This window comes from Staurois parvus, unplaced genomic scaffold (genome assembly GCF_062004578.1).
Source record: "Staurois parvus isolate SC_StPar_1 unplaced genomic scaffold, SC_StPar_1.0 ptg000207l, whole genome shotgun sequence".
NCBI lineage: Eukaryota > Metazoa > Chordata > Amphibia > Anura > Ranidae > Staurois > Staurois parvus.
In genome coordinates, this window is record NW_028318003.1 from 2,025,414 (window position 1) to 2,049,180 (window position 23,767).

Genomic DNA, 23,767 nt, shown 5'->3' on the forward strand with positions numbered 1-23,767 from the left:
CCAAATGTTTCATACCACTGTTATGCTGAACCTTGCACAGCCTTGAGCAATGCTATTATTAAAGCCCCATATGTTACATTATATCTCTCTGCTGTTCCTTCCTTACTGTTCGCTATACAAAGATACCACAGGAATGGTAATATTATACTGTACCACAAATCCCCTGCATTGCCAATACACAATAATAACAAGACTTACTGTATGGGGAACATAGCGTAAGCAGCGGATCACATTACTTCTCTCCACCTGCTTGTAAACAGGATTTTGTTTTTCCTTAACAACACTCATCACATAATATTCTGTATGCTCTCAAGCGCCATAAACAACACTGTGACCAGCATAACTATTCACCTGTACACATAGTATACATGAAGCCCCAGATATACTTCTACATTCACTTTCTTTTCTCACATACAACCAGCCCTCAACACAAAATTGTTAACAGCAATGCTACCTACAATGTTTTGCCATTACAGAACAATAACAGCAACTAAACCTTGCAATGTAATCCAACAGATGGTAGAAAAATAAAGTAAACATTTACTAGTGTGAAGTGACAGTTCCTCTGGTTTGTGTACTTTACTTTCTTTACCAGGAAAAGTTACTTACCATCTTCCAGGATAAAACTTCAACCCAGGACCACATCATAACACCACAGTCCGTGACTTCTCTTGGTTCATTACAGAGCTGGCACGTAGCTAAACTGTTTGTTTTCAAGTATCTGAATTTGGCAGTTAGTACAGGAAGACTGGATCTATTCACTTGTTGCTATGGAGAACCCATAACAATGACTTCATCTCTTCACTTTGCCCCTCATCTCAATAAAAGCTGTAAGCAGCTGAAAGATTAAAGTTAAAGCCCTCCAACCCCCCCCCCCTGTCACAAACTGCCAGCTCCACCCAGTCCTCTAAGCTCTTTGAAAGCTGTTAGACAAGTATCTCCATTTCATTTGACATGTTAACGGTCTGGAGATTCTACAGACTGCCCCTGCCTGCCTGCAACATGGTCAATAACAAACCTGGACCTGGCTAGGACTAGGACAGTATAACTATAGTAAACCCCAGGTGTCTAATAATGACAGGTGACTTTCTGAGTACTAATATCTGCTATCAGTGGCTGGTTGCTACAGAACATCAGAGATATTTCATTTTTAATCTGGGCATCAAAGCTCACTATCCACACACAGCTGGATAGTAGATTCCCTATCATCTCTACTCCACCACCTCTGTTTAAATGATAATGATAGTGAAGTGTGTGTGTGTATATAAGCAATATTCACTACATGACAGTACAAAGAGATTACATAGATAAATTGCCATTAACGAATCAAGAATTGTGACATTTGTGGATTTGCATACTTTCATCTGCTATCTCTACTTTCACCTGCTATCTCTAAGTGCCCTTTGGACTAATGTGACAAGTTCAGAAACTCAGCATGATTCAGCAAAGGTGACAAAGTTTAGCCCCGGTTCACATTAGAATGCAGTGCGGGAAACCCGCGATCCGTGCGCGTTTCCCGCACCGCTTTAAAAACGCACTGTCCTTGCGATCTACAGTGGGTATCAATGGAATGTTAATGACACCCTAAATGCTGGTTGTAAACACAGTGTGTTTACCTGAACTGGATCGTATGATACAAAACTACCACGCTACCTGGTAGCAGCACGTTTCCAAAAGTAGTGCATGCAATACTTTGGTGTGTTGCAATGCAATATGAGCCCATTCAAAATGAATGACATGTGAACTGCCAATTGATAAGCGATTCGTAGTGTGAACCTAGGCTTATTGTGTATGTACAGCTTAAAGTTTTACTAAACCCAGGACCCTGCATTAACTCTGGTTAACTGTGGTCTCCCACAGTACACTGAACATGGAAGTGCAATTATTTTAGTGAACATAAACTGCTAAAATACCTTTCCTCATCAGCAATTAGAGCAGTCTTGTGACTTCCATCAGTGTCCAGCTGAGCACTAGTTAAAGCTTGCAGGAGCAGTTTTCCATTCTCCTGTAGGATGAGGCAGGATCCCTGAACTCTGGGCAGTGCTGATTGGTCTTGTGCTGATCACATGCAATCCCCCAAGAAAAAAAAAAACCTAGGGACAATCTGCTTTGGGTGGGGGTGGGGGGGCCTGGCATGGTTCAGGAGTGTGGGGAGGACTCACTCACCTCCGCCACCTTTCCTGACCTGCTGGCTGCATGCTCAGATAAGGGTCTGGTAAGGATTTTTTTTTTAATTTTGGTGTGGGGCTTCCCCTTAAAATCCATACCAGACCCGAAGGCGTTTATTTATTATTTTTTAATTGCCGGCAATTCTCTCTTTTACATTCAGCTGTCAGTGGGAACCCCGCTGACAGCTGAAACATTAATGCATGCTTTTCACTACTAAAATAGCGCATGGCTTGATAAAATAACTCATGCGGTATTTTAGAAGCCTTTTTTAGTGGATTCAATGGGTTTTTTTAAAAATGCTATGCGGTATCTTACCGCATACTGGGGTGCAGTAAGATACCGTTTAGTGAATTGTGTCCTGGATATGCACCAGCCAAAAAAAGCTTCTAAACACAAACGCGCATAATTTACATAGTTTACACAAGTTTACAAGCGTTTGGAACTCCCGTAAACTCTACTCCTGAACGCGAAGAAAATGCCTGTAAACTCAACTGCCTGTAAACGAATATGTGTACATGGATACATAGGAAAACATAAAGGAGAGTTCAGGGGCTGCTGAAAAAAATGCACAACTGCTCCTAAATGTCAGTTTAGCAGCTGCAGTGTACATGAGCCCTAAAGCAGAACGAAACCCAACGATTTAAAGATTTCAAAAAACAGTTACATTTCTGGCATGCCCGAAACGCTGTCACATTTGCTTGTTCTCTCAACCAAACTGTCAAACCATCAAATGGCTGGTGTCACAACTGATTACATGTGCAGCATCATGGCAGTTGCATATCAGAGGCTAAGATGGCAGCTTCCTTGGCTGAAAACAAAGCAGGGTTTAGTTCTGTTTTAATTTCCAACTGACAATTTTGCTGAGCAGGAGACCAATCGCTAACTCCTACAGCAGCAGCTTTGCCCGCTCCTCCCACTGCAGCCCACTCACAGACAGCTTTGTATTTTGTGAGTGTTCACAGAATACCAAGCACTCGATTTGAAAAGAGGGGGGGGGGGGCAGGCAGAGCGACTGCATGCAACTCTGTAGCTACAGGAACAGTAAATGAAAAAGATAAGTGCAGAAGATGGCATGCACCTCCTTGGACTAAATCTCTAGTAATCCAGAACATTATATAAAGTGTCGTCTGAATTCCTGGAGTTCAAACTTTAAATATACCAGTAAAAGCGATTTGTTATATCAGTTTGATATGTGCAAAAAAAAATATCTGTTAATCGTGCTACATTATTTGTGAACTGATAACTTCCTATGATTTCTGCCTCTGCTGTTGTCAGTTTTGCTGACCCAATTCTCTTTGTGTACTACAGAAATCCTCCTCCTATGTTATGGACATGAGAATGGGAGGCGTTCTGCAGTTTTAAAATTTTCTTCCTAAGGTGACAGTGCTGCTCCTCCATAGATATAGTACAATGAGTGAGAGTTGTCACCCGAGGACAAGGAGGGAGTTGCTGGCAGGATTGTCAAGTGTTGCCACCTCATCTAAAGTAAGCCATACACTAATAGAATTTCAGTTGACATTATTACATTTTAAGAATGTTCAATTTTCTGTTAGTGGACTCAAATGGACGTTTGTCTTTCTATGGTGGGTAATAACAGAAAAGGAGCCAGGAGCACTGGCAGGGAAAAGGAGGATCAGGGATGCTCTGTGCAATACCAGTGCACAGAGCAGGTACATAAAATATTATTTTAATTTTTTTTAAAAACTGAAGCTTTACTATCACTTTAAAGCAGACGTTTTGCACAGTTACACAGGTCCAGCTTTGAATAATGTATGTATGTGCCATACCTTCAATAGAGCCATGGTAAAATCATGCCATGACTTAATTTTTCAAAATACACTAAAAAAAAGAGTTGAACTCTATCACGATCGCGGCATCAGACCCCAGACCTTCTCACCAAACTCGTGACCGAAGGACTAGCCCATCTAAAACCGCGATGTCACGTGCGTAACAATGCCACACCCAGCTGCACCCTGCACAACGATTTTCCAGCTAATTGAACCACAATCGATGTATCGGCAGCCTGAGCGAGTGTTACTGGGTCAGGTTAATTACGCAATTAAGTCTTCACACTACCACCACCTCCTTTTTGGACAGAGAAAGAGGAAACTTGGCTAAGATATATATATATATATATATATAAATATTCAGAGACTAACAACACAGCAAAGAGATATCAGAGAGAGGTGAAAGGGTTAAGGTACTTGCCAAAGTCCTGGGTTAGCAGATCCAAGTTTCAGAGCAAAAGGGCACGGGTCTCCCCAGGTGGTATTGATGTTAAAATGGGAGACGTCTTCAACTTAACTTTTCTTAGGCCTGACAGCCTAATTTGTAGTTCCCCAGCAGGGGGTGTCTCTGAAGTCAAGGACCAATACCCCGTTTAGGGCCTGGAGGTCTGGGTGTGGACCTAAACTAGAGCCAAAATCTTTCCTAACTCATATTTTGACTCATAACTCTTCATATGCACCAGTGACACTCCACCCGCGGGTAGATTATTATGCAGATACGTCTGAGGATTGATTAGATATGAATTATGAAATTATACACTGAACGGTTCACGAGATCTACTTTTCGGCTTTCTTATGTATTCGTGACAAGGCGAGTGACCTATCAAATTGTTTGTCTTCTCTTTGCCAATCTGACGATATGTCTGGTTTTTATGTAAGTCTCTCATATTCCAAGATATAAGACATAGGGGAAAAATGGATTTTTAAAAGTGTTAGCTGGTCCCGCCTTCCTTGGAATATCTTGAACTCTGGGGAAAGCTTGCCTTATCTTATACGAGGTGTTATATTTTACAGGTTCTTCGGACAGCTAGGCCCCAACTCCCTTGGGGACTTTATAGCTCCTAGCCCCCTGCTGGGCCCTGGCCTCCTGTGACACTCCTAACACACTGGCCAAATGTCGCTGTGACTCTCAGAAAGGGGAGAATGAGGGGGAAATATGTTTGTCAGGATGGTTAACCCCTTTGCCAAGATGGAGGTTGAAGCCAAAATGGTTGAACCGCGTCCATCTCTGTGTGTACGCGGCTACAAACTCTGGTACCCATATTGTTATGCAATACACTGATCTAAATGCTTGAGTTAGAGAAATTATCACCGAATTCTGGCCTCTTAGGCTCCATGCACACTGGGCATTTTAATAACACCGGTAAAGTTAGCTGTGTAAAGTCACGTTTTTGCATTAGCGTCTAGCGGCCGGTTTGCCGCGATTTACCGCGTTTTTCAGCATTAGAGTGTTTTTACAGCTATAAAACTCCTCTATAAACATACTAGTTCTGGAGGGGGGGGGGGTTTCCGGCCAAAAAAACGCCCATGCCAGAAAATGCTGATTACAGTCTAGATAACATGCTGGGGAGTTTACTGGCTGTAGAAAAAAAATGTCAAAAGCCAAAAACAGCTGATGTAAAAATGTCCAGTGACCATGGGGACTTAAAATCAGATGGTGAGGTTGGAAGATACATGTCACATAAATCTTTAATCACATTCCAAAGGGCCCCTTTGATCCATGATAAAATTGTTCACAGTGAATACAAGGGTGAAAAACGAGGAGACCCTTGCATCCTACGAGGCACTTTTTGCTGTGGTGGTTGCAACTACTGCCAGTTCATTGGTACAGATAAGTCAGTGCTGTTGTCGAATGGAAAGAACTATTCTCCTAAACATTTTGTGAACTGTACCACAGCTGGGGTCATTAACCTCTTCCTTTGCCCCTGGGGTGCATTTTGAGTGGGCAAGACGGGAAGACCCTGGTGGAAAGGGCTATATGATCACATTGCTGCCACGAGCAGAGGGGATTTTTACAATCTGCTCAGAAAATATATTGTAAATGAACATAAATATACTGTTCCTTTAATCAAATTTCTAGCCCAAGCAAATTGTGTAAAAAAAAAAACAAAAAAAAAACTGATCACTTTCCCAAAGTAGTACGTTACTATGGTAACATTGTACTACTTTGGTCATAGTGAAATAAGAAAAAAAAATCTTAAAAAAAAAGAAAAAAAATTTAATAAAAAATATATATATATATATATATATTTTTCCATACTGTCACCAGTCAGTGTCCCTGATCACCACCATGCCAGTTATATGATGATGCTGTACTGCACTTGTGACAGTATGTAAAATAAAATAGTGAAACTAATTTTTTTAATTTTTTCATTTTCCGAAAAATTATGACAAAAAAAATACAACTTCAAAAAACTCGCCATGCCTCTTATGAAGTACGTCGGACTGTCTACTCTGCAAAAAGGGGTCATTTGGGGATATCTGTACTGTTCTGACATTTTTGGACCTCAAGAAATTAGATTGGCCGTCAGTACTTCAGGATTGATCAATATTCAGATCTATACCATAGTTTGTGAACTCTATAACTTTCCTACAAACTAAAAAATACATCCTAATTTGGGTTATTTTCACCAAAGACATGTAGTAGAATACATCTTGGCCTAAATTTATGAAGAACAATTATTTATTTGCAAACTTTTATAACAGAAACAAAGAAAAACTTTTTTTTTTTCAAAATTGTTGGTCTTTTTTTGTTAATTTAGCAAAAAATAAAAACCCAAGCGATGATTAAATACCACCAAAAGAAAGCTCTAGTTGTGTGAAGAAAATGATAAAATTTTAGTTTGCGTACAATGTTGTATGACCGCACAATTGTCATTCAAAGTGTGAGAGCGCTGAAACCTGAAAACTGGCCTGGGCAGGAAGGTGTAAAATTGCCCGGTTTGGAATTGGTTAAGGTAGGTTTATGCTCTTCAAGCAATATGTCCTCCTGGACTAAACAATAAAATTAATTTTGCTCCCTTCCTAGATAGTTTTGGTGCTGGTATCTGGGATATTTAAAATGTCTGTTCAATTGTCCAATCCATATGGTTCTTGTTCTTTAATAATTATATGGAGATCTGATGTATTTTTCTAAATGCATATCTAAATTGTTTGTAATGTAATAAAGTTGAAAAATTACAGTTCTGTGATATTGTTTTTAATACCGCTCAGAAATTTTTTGTGGTATGTTTTAGCAATTCATATTTTTCTTGTGGATTTTAACTTAGTGGTTTATTTTTTACTCTTTCCCCTCTGGGAGGCACTGCTAGCGGAGGCTCTTAATGCTGTGTCCCTTTTTGATGATAAATTTCCTCTTCCCCTTCCTGTTATTCCTCTTCCCACTCACACGCGCGTGCGCAGTGACGTTATGTTTTGCACCATTTTTTACTTCTTTGTTTGGCATGGTAATGACAGAGATTGTTTGACATATGGTGAATGACTTCCTATGGTCTGCTACCTGATTATTCACAGCTGCATTCTATCATAGGGATGAGTGATAGCTTTCTATTGGTGGTCTGAATCATGTGGTCCTATATGAGAGGACTCTTATACTGGATATAAGGCAAGCCTGTAGGATCTGACCTTGTGACTGCTCACTGGAAATCCGTATGTGAAAGGAAGGATATCCTGGTGAGAATCTTTATTTTGGGATATGCTCTGTGTTTTTATCATAACTCCTTTTTCTTTTCCCTTCCTCTCCTCTTTCTTTTTTCCTCCTACCCTTTTCTCTTTCTTCTTCTTCTCTTCCTTTTTTCCCTTTCCTCCCCCTTCACCCCCCCCCCCTTTCCTTTCACCCCCTTCCCAATCTCCCCTTTTTACTCTTATGGTTTCTTCTGCATGGATATTCCCCCATAAATTTGACTTTTTTTCCTTGTAGGAAATGAGTCCTTACTCATTCAAGCTCTGCTGATCTTTGGCTGCCTATGCCACAGGCATTAAGAAGGGTTGGATTATAGGATGTAAAAAAGCCTTAAATCCTCTATGTTCTGCTTGAAATATGGATGATTAGACTTCTTATTTTTCATCTGATGTGTCCTTTTAATTGGGTAACTATCAGGATTTATTTATACATGCATTATAGGTATCTTATTTCTCACTTTGATGCCAGTTTTTTTTTGCTGGTAGATTATGAATGATAACTGACCACATATCGTATGAGAGCTTCCTAGCCTCCCTTTTCACTCCCCACCATGGCAAAGGAGACGACATACACTTTGTTTGAATTCCAGTGAATATATGGTTTTATCACAATGTGAATCGTGGATCTCATCATGCTGGTATAAACAAATATTGTTTCTATAGATATGCTTGTATAGTTATATGAGCATTTCAAATTAGAATGTGTCTATTATTTATATATGTTATATCTCTTACACATACACCCCTGAAGAAGATTTTTCCATCAAAACCATCAAGTCTGCATGAAGTATATTGGACCTAAACACTAACTGAACCCTATACGCAATATTTTAATGCTTGGTTTGTGTTTTGTTCTTTTATTGAATGTTCCAAAAAAATGTATGGTTTTATATATGCAGTGTTCTCTTATATGTTCCTCAAAAAGTCCCTGGCTACTACCACTTTTTGTTTGTATATGCCTAATTTAAGGATGAGGACATATAGCACACAGTATACTGGATAACTGGATTGTCCATGTATGTGCCATACCTGTTGGATCCCTGTGGAAGCTGGAAATCATTCTAGTAGGCACCACTACTATAATGATCTCCACTAGCTTTCTAGTCCTGTGCTGAGCAACTGACACAGGAACACAAGAAAATGGGTGACATTCAAGTAACACTCTACAGTCTCTCAATGAGTGCAAAGTGTTCTCTGACTGGGTGAGGGGGAGAGGTAGGTTGGTGATGTCAAAGTGTTCTCTGGATGGCACACATGCCAAGCAAACAACCCCTTGTCTTCACAATGCAGCAGCGCAGCTGATCTGTATGGGACACAGTGCCTATCACAGTGACTTCCAACTTGCACAGGGATCCGCTTCAAAGCGTTTCTAAAGTCAAAACATTTTTTTTCCTTTTGTGTCACCTCCAAGAGCCCAGCGCTGAGCCACCCTACTTGAATATAAGACCTCATGCACACTGGATGTTTTTACAGCTTTTGGTGTTTTTTTTTTTTGTTTTTTTTACAGCCAGTAAACTCCCCAGCATGTTATCCTATGTGTCCATGCACACAGACTGTAATCAATGTTTTTTGGCTGGAAAAAGCCCCCCAGAACTAGTGGGTTTCTAGAGAGGTTTTTTAGCTGTAAAAATGCTTGAACGCTAAAAATCACAGAAAAACGCGTCATACGCGTTTTGGACTTTTGTTTAGCAGAAAAAAATATTTTTTTGGTACAAAAAAAAATGCTAAAAACCACAAACGTGAAAATAATGCGGCAAAACATCAATGCAAAAATGCTAAACGCTGAAAAACTCAGTTTTAATGTGACTTTACACAGCTAACGTTACCAACGTTATTAAAACGCCCAGTGTGTATGGAGCCTTAAACAACAAATAAACCATTTGTGTAAACAAAGTATCAATGTAAGAATGATACTGTTACAAAAGTGAAAATGTCAAAAGTGTTCATGCAAAATGAACAAAACGATGCCCATGGTAATAAATAGCCATCAATGGTCTCTTCACCTGTAAGCATACCGCACTCACCAAATTTTTTGGCTGAAAAAAGACAAAAGTCCATCCAGTTGAACCATTAAAAAAAAAAGTTATCCTAAATACAGAGAAAGGCAAAAAAAACCCCAGCAAAACATAATCCAATTTTCTCCTGCAGGAAAGAAAATTCCTTCCTGATCCCCAGAGAGGCAATCGGATATTCTCTGGATCAGCTTTACCTATAAATGTTAGTATCCAGTTATATTCTGTGTATCTAGGAAAGAATCCAGGACTTTTTTGAAGCAATCCACTGAGCTGGCCAGAACCAACTCTTGAGGGAGTCTATTCCACATTTTCACAGCTCTCACTGTGAAGAAACCTTCCCGTGTTTTGAGATAAAATTAAATTGTCATCTCACTTAATCTAAGCCACAGATCTGCTCTTTCCGTATCATCACCATAATGTGTTCCGCACGGTCACAGCTCACAAAGAAGAAAGAATACTAACATAATGTAGCAGGTCACAACTAAAAATGTTATTGGAAATCTTCAAATCTACTCACAAACATCTACCTTTAAATTGCAGCAAGTAAAAGCATAACCACTATTACTCCCGAGCAGACTCTCATTTGTCTCCAGTGTGAAGACACACTCCTATCACCGCTCCAACTTGAAACCTGGCTGCCATCGGCAGACCGTAAGGAGATTTTTATTTTGTATTGTTGCTTTACCCCTTGATGTGTTTTGTTGCTATGGCAAATTCTTCAGAAGGACCCTATTACATAAGTTATGTCTACTGAATATGATGGTGTTAAATCTTTGCCCTGAGAGGCTGCATGTTCTTCTTCAGGTGGGCAGTCAGGGGACTATAGAACCGCAGCCCAATCGCCTGTTTTACCATCACCCTACCCCACTTCCCTCCCAGGTCATTAAATCCTCAGAGGGGATTTTCCTCATATAAGAAAGCTATCTCTATACTGTTGAGTCTATTAGGTAACCTCCCTAAATAGACAAAGGTGGCAAAAAAAAGAGGTTTTGGCTTTAGAATTACTTCAAACACAACTTTAGCAGTAATGAAATTAAAGATGTCCAGAGAAGAAATACAAAATCCCTTACCTTCTCTAGTAGAAAAGTATGCCTATACCCAGCAGCATAAACAGGGAAAATATGAGTTAGAGAGGTTTTTTTTTTTTTGTTTTTTTTTTAAATCTAATAGAAGTTGAAAATACTGAAACGTGCTTTTATTGCTATCTGCATCCCCATTGAGAGAGAGATTTTCCCTCACCTCCTGTGTTGTGGAGAATGGACAGCAATCTGAAATCCCAAATTGTATTTAAAAATGTTATTTTTTAGGTTTTTTTTTTTTCAATTGTTGATTTCCAAACTTCAAAAGGAGCAGAGCAAACAGTTACAGAAGATTCTTAGGAATAACATACAAATCCAACAGCATTCTTTGAAAATAGACAAAGATATACAGTACAGAGGTGCTTTTAGACTCGTATAGGACAAAGTCCAAAGATGATATTGTCATGATCGCGGCGTCAGACCCCAGACCTTCTCACCAAACTCGTGACCGAAGGACTAGCCGATCTGAAACCGCGATGTCACGTGCGTAACAATGCCACACCCAGCTGCACCCTGCACAACAAGTTTCCAGCTAATTGGACCGGCAGCCTGAGCAATTGTTACTGGGTCAGGTTAATTACGCAATTAACCCTTCACACTGCCACCACCTCCTTTTTGTACAGAGAAAGAGGAAACTCTGCGATATCAGCTAAAACACTATAATGGTTGAGATAATCGTCTGCATAATATGGTCACCGCAGGCCGATTATGCAGAGGGTTAAACAAACACAGTAGCATTCTCTTTAGAGGCAGGAATTCGTAAATTGCAATAAAGCACTATAGAAACAGTTCAACACTTTCAGAAGGAAAGATTTATTACTAAAAGGTCAAACGTTTGCAATAAAAATATTTACAGAAAAAGATGTAACTAAGATATCTATATATAAATATACAGAGACCAACAGCATAGCAAAGAGATATCAGAGAGAGGTGAAAGGGTTAAGGTACTTGCCAAAGTCCTGGGTTAGCAGATCCAAGTTTCAGAGCAAAAGGGCACGGCTCTCCCCAGGTGGTAGTGATGTTAAAATGGGAGAAGTCTTCAACTCAGCTCTCTTAGGCCTGACAGCCTATTTTGTTGTTCCCCAGCAAGGGGTGTCTCTGAAGTCAAGGACCAATACCCCGTTTAGGGCATGTAGATATGGGCGGATACCTCAACTAGAGCCAAAATCTCCCATAACTCATATTTTGGCCCATAACTTTCCATCTGCACAAGTGACATTCCACTCGCGGATAGATTATTAGGCAGACATGTCTGAGGATTGATTAGATATGAATTATGAAATTATACACTGTACAGTTTGCGAGATCTACTTTTCTGTTTTCCTATGTATTCAAGACAATGCGTGTGACCTACCAAACTGTTCGCCTTCTCGTGGCCAATCTGACGATATGTCCGTTTTTTTCACCAAGCGCCTGCGAGTATTCACCGGCCAGGACCCGGTGATTGATTGGCGGTGCGGGTATGGCAATCGCGCCCCGCTACATGGAAATGCAAAATAGTTTTTTCACATACACTTTAAAGTGATTCGAAAGTATAAACCTGTTTTACCTTAATGCATTAAGGTAAAAAAACGTTTAGATACCAGTATTGCCCCATCATTCCCCCTTAAACCTACCTGAGTCCTCACTTGGTCCAGGTCTGTGCCTGTCTTTAGTGGTTCTCCCCCTTTTCATAGGCTTTGCTACGACACCAGAAGCCATTGGTTTTTGCTGCTGCCAGTCAAATACAGTGAAAAGGGAGCGGTGTGCCTATAGATCGAGCCCGCAGTTGTGCCACAATAGGAAGTAGCTTCCTATGGAGGAACACCAAGAAGAGCAAGAGCCAGGAGCACTGGCGGGGGACCTGAATAGAGGAGGATAGGGGATACTGTGCAATTCAACTTCACAGAGCAGTTAATTATATCAGGGTTGTTATTAGAAAACTACTTTACAATCACTTTAACTCGCCTAACAGGAAATGCACGAGTAAACAATGATATGCAATAGCAAATACAGAACTTCAAAGACTTTACCTTAGATAACAGTGAGCTAGTTGTGACTTACCAACTGAAGAGCTTCTATTCTATCCTTTACATAGGTGGGTCCTGTTCCCAAATGTCACTTCTACTTCCCCTGTAAACAAGAGAAATTTAATCAAATTACAAACTTCTTAAGCAAAGAGCTACATATTGCACTGCTATTTACATAAAAGATATAAGATAAAACCAAATACTTATTTTTAAAGCAGAATTTGAGCTTACACCTAACTAGCCTTAAAAGTGTTACTAAACCCACAACAGTAAAATCAGTCTGTATATGCAGTAAAGCGTGCTTGTTATACTCACTGTGGAACCTAAGGGGTTAATCCTATGCATTGTGTAAAAAGGCTGTTTCATCCTCCCTTCTCTGATCTTCTCCTTCCACAGTCCCCAATCCATCTGCTAATAGAACAGAGCATTGGGGGCAAGCTGCACATGCTCTGTTTAGTGTGTATTGCTAGAGAGTTTTTTCCTTTTGGAGAGTACATGTGATCAGCACAGGGACAATCAGCCCTGAAACTTAATCAAATTTCATCATAAATTTAGGCCAAAATGTATTCTGCTGCAAGTCTTTGCTAAACAAAATCCCAGTACGTGTAAATTAATTGGTTTCCGTGAAAGTTATAGCGTTTACAAATGGCAGTATAGATACTGGAATTTTTTTTTGTACCAGAAATGGCGGTGATCAGCAACTAAGAGGGACTGCGGCAGGCATTCTGACACTGGGGGGAACTGACTTGGTGTCACTGACATCCCCAGTGACACCAATACAGTGATCAGTGCTATAAAAAAACACTGACACTGTACTAATGGCACTGGGCAGGAATGGGTTAACATGAGGGGCGATCAAAGAGTTAACTGTGTGTTGGGTGTGTTTTACTATGGGGCACTGTGTTTGTGTTTCACTGTAATCAAACTGCTTTGCATGGCTGTGCTGTGCACAGTCATCCAAAGCAGTGTGCATGATCTGACAGGGAGAACTGTTTTGTTTGCAAACAGCTCTCCTCCCCGTCGGAGATGCTCGGCAATCACAGGCCGGGACCCGGTGATTGACAGCTACGGCCAAGAATGACGGTGCGGGTAGGGCCTACGTCCCCTACCCAGAAATGCAAAATCACGTGTATATATACGTGATTTTGCGCACCCGTGCCGCCCTGTAGCAGTATATCTGGTATAGGGCGGTCGGGAAGCGGTTAAGGACCCTTTCACATGGGTGGACTTCACCTGCAATCCGCTTGTTTAGCAGGGGATCTATCCACTGATCCACACTGGGCAAAGCAGAATGGGTAGATGACAGGTCCTACATAAGCAGAGTGCAGCCCGTTCTCCTATATGGGCAGTCAGATGTAAACAAACTGCTTGTCTATTTACACCCGACTGCTGTCCAATTCGATCCATCCAGACACAGGGGAACAGATCTCCTGTTTGTTTTTAGTGGAACAGACTGGATGCAGACTGAAAAACGGACAGACACACCTGATTGGACCACTCATGTGAAAGGAGCCTAATAGTTCCTGTATTCCTCTTGGCACTTGTAAATTTACCTTTGTTTTTCTTTCTCCTCTTCCTACTTTCTGTATTTTGGAACTTTGTAAATTTATTAAAAATACAATGAAAACATATTATAAAAAAAAAAAAAAGAACCATTCAAAAGGAACAGGCAGCATTCAGAAAGCAATGAGCCAATGGGGAGAGATCTCCCCTGACCAGCCCTGCATTCGTCTTGCCCTTGACAGGATCAGCAGAATCAGGTGTCCATTCGCTGACACCAGTTGTCCGTTTATGTGATGCCTCTTTTATTGCTGTCTGTTTTGTCTAAGCACAGATTAAGATCCCTTGTCTGGCCAGGCTCCATTTTTTCTGCCAGGGTCACCGTCTCTCCTCCATATAGTTGTGACTCTCTGTGAATTCCCAGAAAAACCTGTTAGGAGTCCAGTGCTTATTGTTCGAGGATGTATGTAAGGCAAAGGGATCTGGTGGAGGCTAGGCCTCGTCCCCACAGCACACACAGAACATTCAGGGAAGGGGTAATATGCCCTAGAACCATGTGAGCATCTCAAGATGGTGGCACTGTTGCAGAGATTCTGTTCCAGTGTGATGGACAAGCTCTGGTACAAGGACATTTGTCAGCTGCAGGTCACACACAGCAAAGTGGGTGTGGGCGCTCCGGGGTCATATGCAAGGGATAAAACATGTAAGTGTGCGCAGATGGGGAGACTGTGAGACTCACTGCTAGTGCTGGAGTATGCTGTGAGTGACAGCATGAGGGCAGAGCTAACATTGTCAATGTGTGGAATAGGGACAGCAGATCCGCTTCTGCTGAGCGTTAAGAGAGATTGACATTCTCTTTCCTGATGAGAACTCAGTCAGTGCTCATCACAATGCAAGGTCTATCCCTTCCCCGCTTGTCCCCGGGTGCGGTGCTAGAGACAGGCAGGGAGGTGTTAAAATGATTTATCAGGACAAGTAGATTGTCATGAGGGATTGTGACCTCGATTTAGTCCCTGGACAAGTAGTTTTTTAAAAAATGTCCACACCCCTGATAGTGCGAGGCCAATTTGTATTCCGTCAGGATGTCCCTCATACTGCATAGTTGTTGGTAAATATACCCACTTCAGTACCAACATGTTCAGGGATGTGCAATTCATATCGCCCAACGCCCGGGACATGCAGTTCTGGACATCGGGCACGTGGTTTTTATTTCCATTTAGCCCTACTGTGGGCAAGCAGAAGGGTTTACTTTTTTTCTTTTTGCGGAGCGGACACCAGTGAAGCATGAACAGATCTTCATGCTACACCAGAGTTAGCAACCTCTCCACTCATCCATGCTGCTGTCTGCATGCCACCTCAGACCATCCTCACGCTTGGCACGCCACCTCTGACCATCCCCACGCTCCACACGCCACCTCTGACCATCCACTAGCTCCGCATGCCACCTCTGACCATCCCCACGCTCCACACGCCACCTCTGACCATCCACTAGCTCCGCATGCCACCTCTGACCATCCCCACGCTCCACACGCCACCTCTGACCATCCACTAGCTCCGCATGCCACCTCTGACCATCCCCACGCTCCACACGCCACCTCTGACCATCCACTAGCTCCGCATGCCACCTCTGACCATCCCCACGCTCCACACGCCACCTCTGACCATCCACTAGCTCCGCGCGCCACTACTGACCATCCACTAGCTCCGCATGCCACCTCTGACCATTCCCACGCTCCGCATGCCACCTCTGTCCATCCCCAGCCACCTCTGACCATCCCCGCACTCCGCACGCCACCTCTGACAATCCCCGCACACCACCTCTGACTATCCCCACGCTCCGCATGCCACCTCTGTCCATCCCCAGCCACCTCTGACCATCCCCGAACTCCGCACGCCACCTCTGACCATCCCCGCACACCACCTCTGACTATCCCCACGCTCCGCATGCCACCTCTGTCCATCCCCAGCCACCTCTGACCATCCCCACTCTCAGCAGGACACCTCTATAGGTATGGTCAGAGGCGTGATTGCTGAGTGAAGGGAAGGTCAGCCTTATTTAAATACGGTTTTAGTTTAAAACATTTTTTTTATCAGGACAAGTAGATTGTTGTGAGTGACAAGTAGATTGGGACCCCGATTTAGTCCCTTGGACAAGTATTTTTTTTTTTTAATTTCCACACCCCTGATGTTTAATCCACCCCTCATCAGTGGATCTGTCTGCTCAGTGGGGATCTCTCTGCTGATCCCCACTGAGCAGGCGAATGATAGGTCTGTGTCCTCTCCATTGCTGAAGAACGGACAAAGACACAGCCTGCTGACTTCTACGGGGCGGTCGAAAGGAAACAGACCGCTTTTCCATTTCCACCCACTGGTCCATAGAGATCTATGGATGGTCCGATCCGGTCCACCTGAAAAACTGATCAGACCACCAGTGTGAAAGGGACCTAATAGTTTGACTGACAATTGCTCTGTCATGCAACACTGTACCCAAAGGAGAAAAAAAAGAAGACCTATCTGAAAAAACAAAACAAACAAAAAAAATCTGTTACCCTTACCCAAATATTAAATACAAATAATGTGCAGGTAACATACAGTGGGAGGTGAGGGGTTAATATACAGGTCAGAGGAGTCAGTTCCAATACAGTTGGCACGGTTACTGGATTGCTAGTTTGTGGCCAAGAGGCTTTCTTTCCTCTCCTATACCAATCAGAAAACCAGAGCTTTCTGAGTGAGACACAACTTTAAATGACAGCCTTTGTATACACAATATGATGCTGTGATTGGTCACAGCAATCATGCCAGACAGAGATACTTTCATTGGCTCTGTACTTTTTACCTGTGATCCACCATGTCCAATCACAGGACCGTTAACTTTGCAAGGGACTTTTGCCTAGAACTTGGAAGTCAGCATAGCTTCACTTCATTCACCACCATCCAATCATGTGCAAGTAAAAATTCCTTTTTGTTTTCTTCATGGCACGTGATCAGGTATTCTTTGCAAAGGGAATTTTCACCTCATTCTCTAAGATCTGGAAAAAATTCCCTTGCAAAGTGAAAAGCCTATTTACCTTTAGTAAATCAACCCCATTAAAGTGGTTGTAAGTCTTGGACATAAAAACTGAACAAAGCACATCGCTGTATGGTAGGTACTAGCCTGAATCCAAAGCACCAAGTGAAGTTCTTCTCTAAACCCTCTGCTGTCCGGATGAGTCACTTATAGAACTCTAAGCTGACACCTCTAAGAAGACAACCCCTCCCTGCCCCTCCTTCAGCACACAGCAGGTATCCGCATCTTTGAATTTTTCTCTATGAACCTGTTAGAGTGGGGTGTGTTCCTTCCTTCCAAGGAAGATCTGTGCTCTAGGTCTGCAGTGTGTGATGTCATATCTCTCCGCCCACTCCTTTCTACTGCTGAGAACAATCCTTTGGGTTTTAGAACAATAGAGAAATGGCTAAAGATACACAGGTACAACTTATGTAGAAGGAATTGTTTAATCTCTTTAAAGCAGTAGTAAACCGCGTCCATCATAACAAAAAAATCCCCTGCAAGGTAAAAACATAATGTGCTAGTGTGCATTACAATGGAATGACACGGTTATGCCTTCGCTACAGAGCGCATGTACCGGATTACATGAAGAGAGAATATCTCCTAACAGGTGCACGTTCAGGAGATGTACATTTTACCTACAGGTACACTTTATTATAGGCTTGCCTGTAGGTAACATTAAAAAAAGTTTACAACCACTTTAAGTCCCCCCCCAAGGCCCCTCAATGGGTAAAGGTAATGCCTAGTTTAGATGAAGCTTTAATTGATAAAACTCCCAACCAAAACTTCTCTTGAATGTCCTTAATGGCATCCAATTGACAGCTATATTCAACAAAACAAAGCAATTATGCCAAGGAGATCAGTCATTCAGGCTGGGCTCACACTGATGCGGTGTGGAATTTGCAGCGTTTTCTGTGCGAATTCTGCACCGCATCAGAATCGTACCCCATTCATGTGAACCAATACGGGGGTGTATGTTAACAACACACTAGAATTGGTCCGCAAAACGCAGTGCGATGTGCAGAATCGGATCGCATAGGTGTAATACTGAACTCCAGCCAGACATAAAGTATCTTACCCTAGGTTTACACCTAAGCCTTTTCTGCAGTACAGTCCATTTAACATGATTTCCTATGGGACATGTTCACATCCGTGTGTTTTCACCCAGTGCGTTTTTTGGAAAGGGTCAGGGACTTTTTTGGTTCTATAGACTGCAATGGAAAAGCTACAGAAGCCAATGGCTCCTGCTGATGTCAATTAAATACTGTGAGCAAAGAGCAAGGGAAGTGGCCAAGTAGTGCGGTGTTTGTTAATAGACGCACACAGCCCGACTTAGGGTCGAGCCCCCAGATGATCCACCATAAGAAACAGCTTTCTATGAGGGGGCACCAAGAAGAGGAGCCTACAGCACTAGTGGGTGACCCGAGAAGAGGAGGAGCCTACAGCACTAGTGGGTGACCCAAGAAGAGGAGGCTTGGAGCTGCTCTATGCAAAACGATTGGCAGCACAATGGTTAGCACTTCCGCCTGGCAGTATTAGGGTCGTTGGTTTGGATCCCAACCATGGCACCACCTGCCTGGGAGTTTGCATGTTCTCCCTGTGTGGGTTTCCTCTGGGTACTCTGGTTTCCTCCCACGCTCTAAAGACATGCTGGTAGGCTCACTGGCTCCTGTCTAAATGAACCCTAGTATGTGTATGTATGAATGTGAGTTAGGGACCTTAGAATGTACACCCCTTGAGGGTTAGGGACTGATGTGAATGTACAATAAATACACACATGTAAAGCGCTGTGTCATTTCATGGTGCTATCTAAATACCTCTAATAGTATAATATGCTTTTTATTTTAAAAAAAATGGTTTGCACAGAGCAGCCTTGATCCTTTTCCTTCTGGGTCCCCCTGCTGGTACTCCTGGCTCCTCCTCCCTGCCAAGTGCCCCAATAGCTAGCCTCTTGCTCTGGGGGCACTCAAGCAGGCTCACTCCTGAGCTGTGCTCCTGTGAATGACCACTGCCCATTCACACACAAATCTGGAAGGCCAGGACTTGTCTCTCCCCATCAGTAGATATATTATCTGTGTGCCTGGAGCTCACCTTCCCCCTCATTACATTTATCACCCCTGACTCAGTCACCTCACAATGACTCCTCCAGCGAGGAGATGGAGTACACCAGGAGCCTGTGTCTGGGGGCTTCATTCCTAGTAGTGGCCCTGTAATGTCCTATAGAGTCTGGGCTGCAATGTCCCACCCTACTCACTGACCATGTCCTGCACAGGTGTACAGAAGGGAGACCACCCATCCTCACACCCTCTCATTCTGCTTCTGCACACTAATCCCACATTACTACAGACACAGCCGAGGCACTGAGACAATGCAATTATTCCGTCCCGTATCAGTCGGCCCTATACATCAGTACCCCTCAGGTACTCACCGTGCCGACCGCGCATGCGCCAGCCAAATTCGCGGCTCCAGCAGCTGAGCGAGATAAGATTTTTCCCGCGCATGCGCTGTTCCTGTCCTCCCGCCTTCTACGGGATAACCGCGCTGGGAGGGGAAAGAGGCGCGCTTGAGCGGGAAGTGTTTCCGGGACGAGGGTCAGGTGTGTGTGTAGTAAATAGAAAGAGGACGGAGAGGCTTGGGCTGGTGTATCAGAGGGAAATAATGTGCTATGGTTCCCAATACCACGTCTTCTTGGAGTACACCGTACTATGTGTCATTCGTCCGGTGTAGAGGAAAGCACATGAGCTGTTTTATATATATATATATATATATATATATCTACCGTATATACGGGTTAGACCAAAAAAACTACATAATTGCAGGTGTGAAAGTGATTACATGTTTTGTATTGAAAGTGGAGGTGATGTAACATTCTTTTGCTTCTGCTGTGTGATGAGACACCTAGGTAACAGGTGGGAAGCCTCACTTTTATCATTCACTACTTGCTCTGCTAGTAATATGGAGTCATGTCAGCGCTTACTCAGCTAGCTGGTGCCTCAGAGTTACCAATATATTTGCCGTGTTGTGAGGTAGAATATCAGGTTATAACGGCATATCCAGTTTCTGGGAAAACATTGTCTGATACTTGCGGATGACATGGTCAGCTGACCCAAAGAGACAAAAGGACATTGTGACCTGGGATAGGAGTCCAATCTCCGTCTTCATGGGACTGAAGCTGAGTTCTGCAGTAATGCTGTACCTCACGACATGGCAAATACGTTTGTAAGTTTAGTCGCTGAGGCATCAGCTAAGCAAGTAACAATTTGCCCTCTTTGAAGCTCAGTAAGCTCTGACATGACTCTGTTTTACTAGTACTGAATGACCAAAGTGAGGCTTCTCACCTGTTAGTGTCTCATCACACAGCGGAAGCAAAAGAATGCTACATCACTTCTGCATTCAACGCAAAACATGGCACTTTCAAACCTGCAAATCGTGATGTTTACATTTGTTTTTTGTCTAACCCATGAGTGCGCACGCACACAGACACACACACACACTCACTCTCTCACCAAAAGTATTGAGACACCCATTCAAATCATTGGATTCAGGTGGTCCAATCACCTCTATGGCCTCTGGTGTACAAAATAAAGCACCTAGGCATGCAGACCTCTTCTACGAACATTTATGAAATAATGGGTCAACTGGGAACAGCAACTCAGCCACGAAATGGTAGGCCACGTAAAATGACAGAGTCCCCAACTTTCTGCAGAGCGAAGATCTCCAAACTTTGTGTGGCCTTCATAATAGCACAACAACAGTGTGTAGAGGTCTTCATGGAATGGGTGTCCATATCTAAGCCTTATATCACCAAGTGCAATGCAAAGCCTTGGATGCAGTGGTGTAAAGCACACTGCCACTGGACTCTAGTGGAGACATAGTCTCTGGAGTGATGAATCATGCTTCTCCGCCTAGCAATCCGATGGACGTGTCTGGGTTTATCTGTTGCCAGGAGAACGGTACTTGCCTGACTGCATTGTGCCAAGTGTAAAGTTGGTGGAGGGGGGATTATGGTGTGGGGTTGTCTTTTAGGGATTGGCCCCTTATTTCCAGTGAAGGGAACTCTTAAAGTGTCAGCATACCAAGACATTTTGGACAATTTCATGCTCCTAACTTTGTGGGAACAGTTTGGGGATGGCCCCTTCCTGTTCCAACATGACTGCATCAGTGCACAAAGCAATGTCCATAAAGAAATGATTGAGCGAGTTTGGGGTGGAGCAACATGACTGGCCTGCACAGAGTCCTGACCTCAACCCAATAGAACACATTTTGGATAAATTAGAGTGGAAACTGCGAGCCAGACCTTCTCGTCCGACATCCGTGCCTGACCTCACAAATTCTCTTTTGGAAGAATGGTCAAACATTCCCATAGACACTCCTAAACCTTGTGGACAGCCTTCCCAGAAGAGTTGAAGCTGTTATAGCAGTAAAGGGTGGGCCAACACAATATTGAACCCTATGGATTAAGACTGGGATGCCATTAAAGTTCATGTGTGTGTAAAGGCGGGCGTCCCTATACTTTTGGCAGTATAATGTATCAGTGAGGTGGAAATTGATTGAGAAATTGGTGTCAGCATTAGAATTTTTTGCAAGTGTTATAAAATGCAACCCCATCCTGAACTCTACTGGAACTTTCTAACCTGGGGGAGATGTGCACATTGGGGCCCAGCTGTTATGGTGGTGCACGCAAGGTAATTGTCCCTTTTTAAGAACTTAAGCAAGCACAGTTACTACAGTTCTTGAATACGACTTTGTCTCACTTTAGTAAGATGTAAGGTAGGGTTGAGCAGCCTCCTGTTACCAGTCGGTGTCAGCAGGAGACTTCCGTCCACTTCCTGGCAAAGCGTACCCTGGTCAGTGTCCTTAGCACCTGGTGCCCCGATCAAGCGGCAGGGTTACCCAGCATTCAGGGCATCCTCTAATACTCTAGAATAGCGTCCCCCAGTACTTTGGAATAACTGCCACTATGTGTCTTTCTCTCCCAGGTGCAATAGTCCACTTCCAGCCTCAGCCTCCTTGCCAAAATGCCCCTCTTCCCAGCACTGGAACACAGTTATCACACTCCCTTTCCTCTTCACCACATTGCAGCTGGAAGTTAAAGTCCAAGAGCAAAATTGTAGGACAGGCCAAGTGCAAAAACATGCAACAAACGTGGCAAAATGCTTGGTAAAAACAATGCAAACTGCAACATGCCAAAATGCCACATGAGCAATGTGTGTTTTCTTCTGTGTTTGGCGTGACATTAGGTGGCAGTACACAATACGATCTGTTTGTACAATCTCTGTACGATCTCTTAGATTTACCAAAACTATACAATAAGAGGACATGCCTATCTATCCAATCACTCTGTATCCAATTAGGCAGGCCCTTGCAGTACATAGTTGATGGTAGATCTAATGGAGATTGTACAATTAGTTTGTATACTGTAGGGTGAGCTTTACTGACTTCCAGGACATACTGTTTTCAGTACTACCATTCTGCATATAGGCTGTTATGTGATCACTCTGCCAAATGAACAAGCTATGCAAAAAGATGGTAAGGTACAAAACAATCCATCAGCAAAGGAGGACACTGGCTTTGTATTCAGGGAGAACACTGCTCACTGACAATGGAGAAGCATGAAACTGCTGAGGTGGGTGGGAGAAATCTCTTGGAGGGGGAGGGCAGGTGTGGAGTGTGTTTTAAGGAGGTCAGCTTTTGAATAACGTCCTTGCTCTAATAATGGTTTTCCAATCCTGCAGCACGTATATAAGAAAGTCATAAACCACTTGCCTATGGGGCACTTATACCCCCTACCTGCCCACAGCAATTTTCAGCTTTCAGCACTGTCAAACTTTAAAAATTACTCAGTCATGGAACACTGCACCCATATGACATTTTTGTCCTTTTTTCACACAATTAGAGCTTTCTTTTGGTGATATTTACTCAGCACAGGGTTTCTTTTATTTTTTTGCGCTATAAATGAAAAAATGACCCAAAAAATTAAAAGCCCACACTTTTCTTGGTTTCTGTTGTAAAATGTTGCAAATCCAAAGACATGCTGATAGGTAAATTGTCTCCTGTCTAAATTGGCCCTAGCATGTGTATGTATGAATGTAAGTTAGGGACCTTAGATTGTACGCTCCTTGAGGGTTAGGGACTGATGTGAATGTACAATATATATGTAAAGCGCTGCTTACATTGATGGCGCTATATAAGTACCTGTAATAAATAAGTAATTTTTCTTCATACATTTTGGTCAAAATTTACACTGCTACATTTCTTTGGTAAAAATAACTTAAATCTGTCTATATTATTTGGTCTTCGTGAAAGTTAGTCTACAAGCGATGGTACCAATCATCGAAAAATGATCTCACCTGATGTACCGATGTCCTTTCTCATTTCCTGAGACACTAACAAGCCAGGACAGTACAACTACCCCCCTTTTGACCCCTTTTTGGAAAGTAGACAATCCTAGGTATTTAGTTTGAGGCATAGTGAGTTTTTT

At 42.8% G+C, this 23,767-nt stretch overlaps 1 protein-coding gene across 5 annotated transcripts in view; it reads right to left on the reverse strand.

Annotated features, from left to right (window-relative positions):
• TBCEL (tubulin folding cofactor E like) overlaps nucleotides 1–19,790 on the reverse strand; it is an 82,194-nt gene extending 62,404 nt beyond the window's left edge. For 2 of the 5 annotated variants that reach the window (XM_089678546.1, XM_089678545.1), the window contains exon 1: nucleotides 610–834. In XM_089678546.1, the coding sequence (XP_089534672.1) occupies nucleotides 610–648 (39 nt within the window). In that variant the 5' untranslated portion in view covers nucleotides 649–834. Of the gene's footprint in view, nucleotides 1–609; nucleotides 837–10,722; nucleotides 10,745–12,774; nucleotides 12,844–19,714 lie in introns of those variants that run through there. The other 3 variants (XM_089678548.1, XM_089678547.1, XM_089678549.1) reach the window with 3 other exon arrangements.
• Between the last annotated feature and the right edge of the window lie 3,977 nt (nucleotides 19,791–23,767).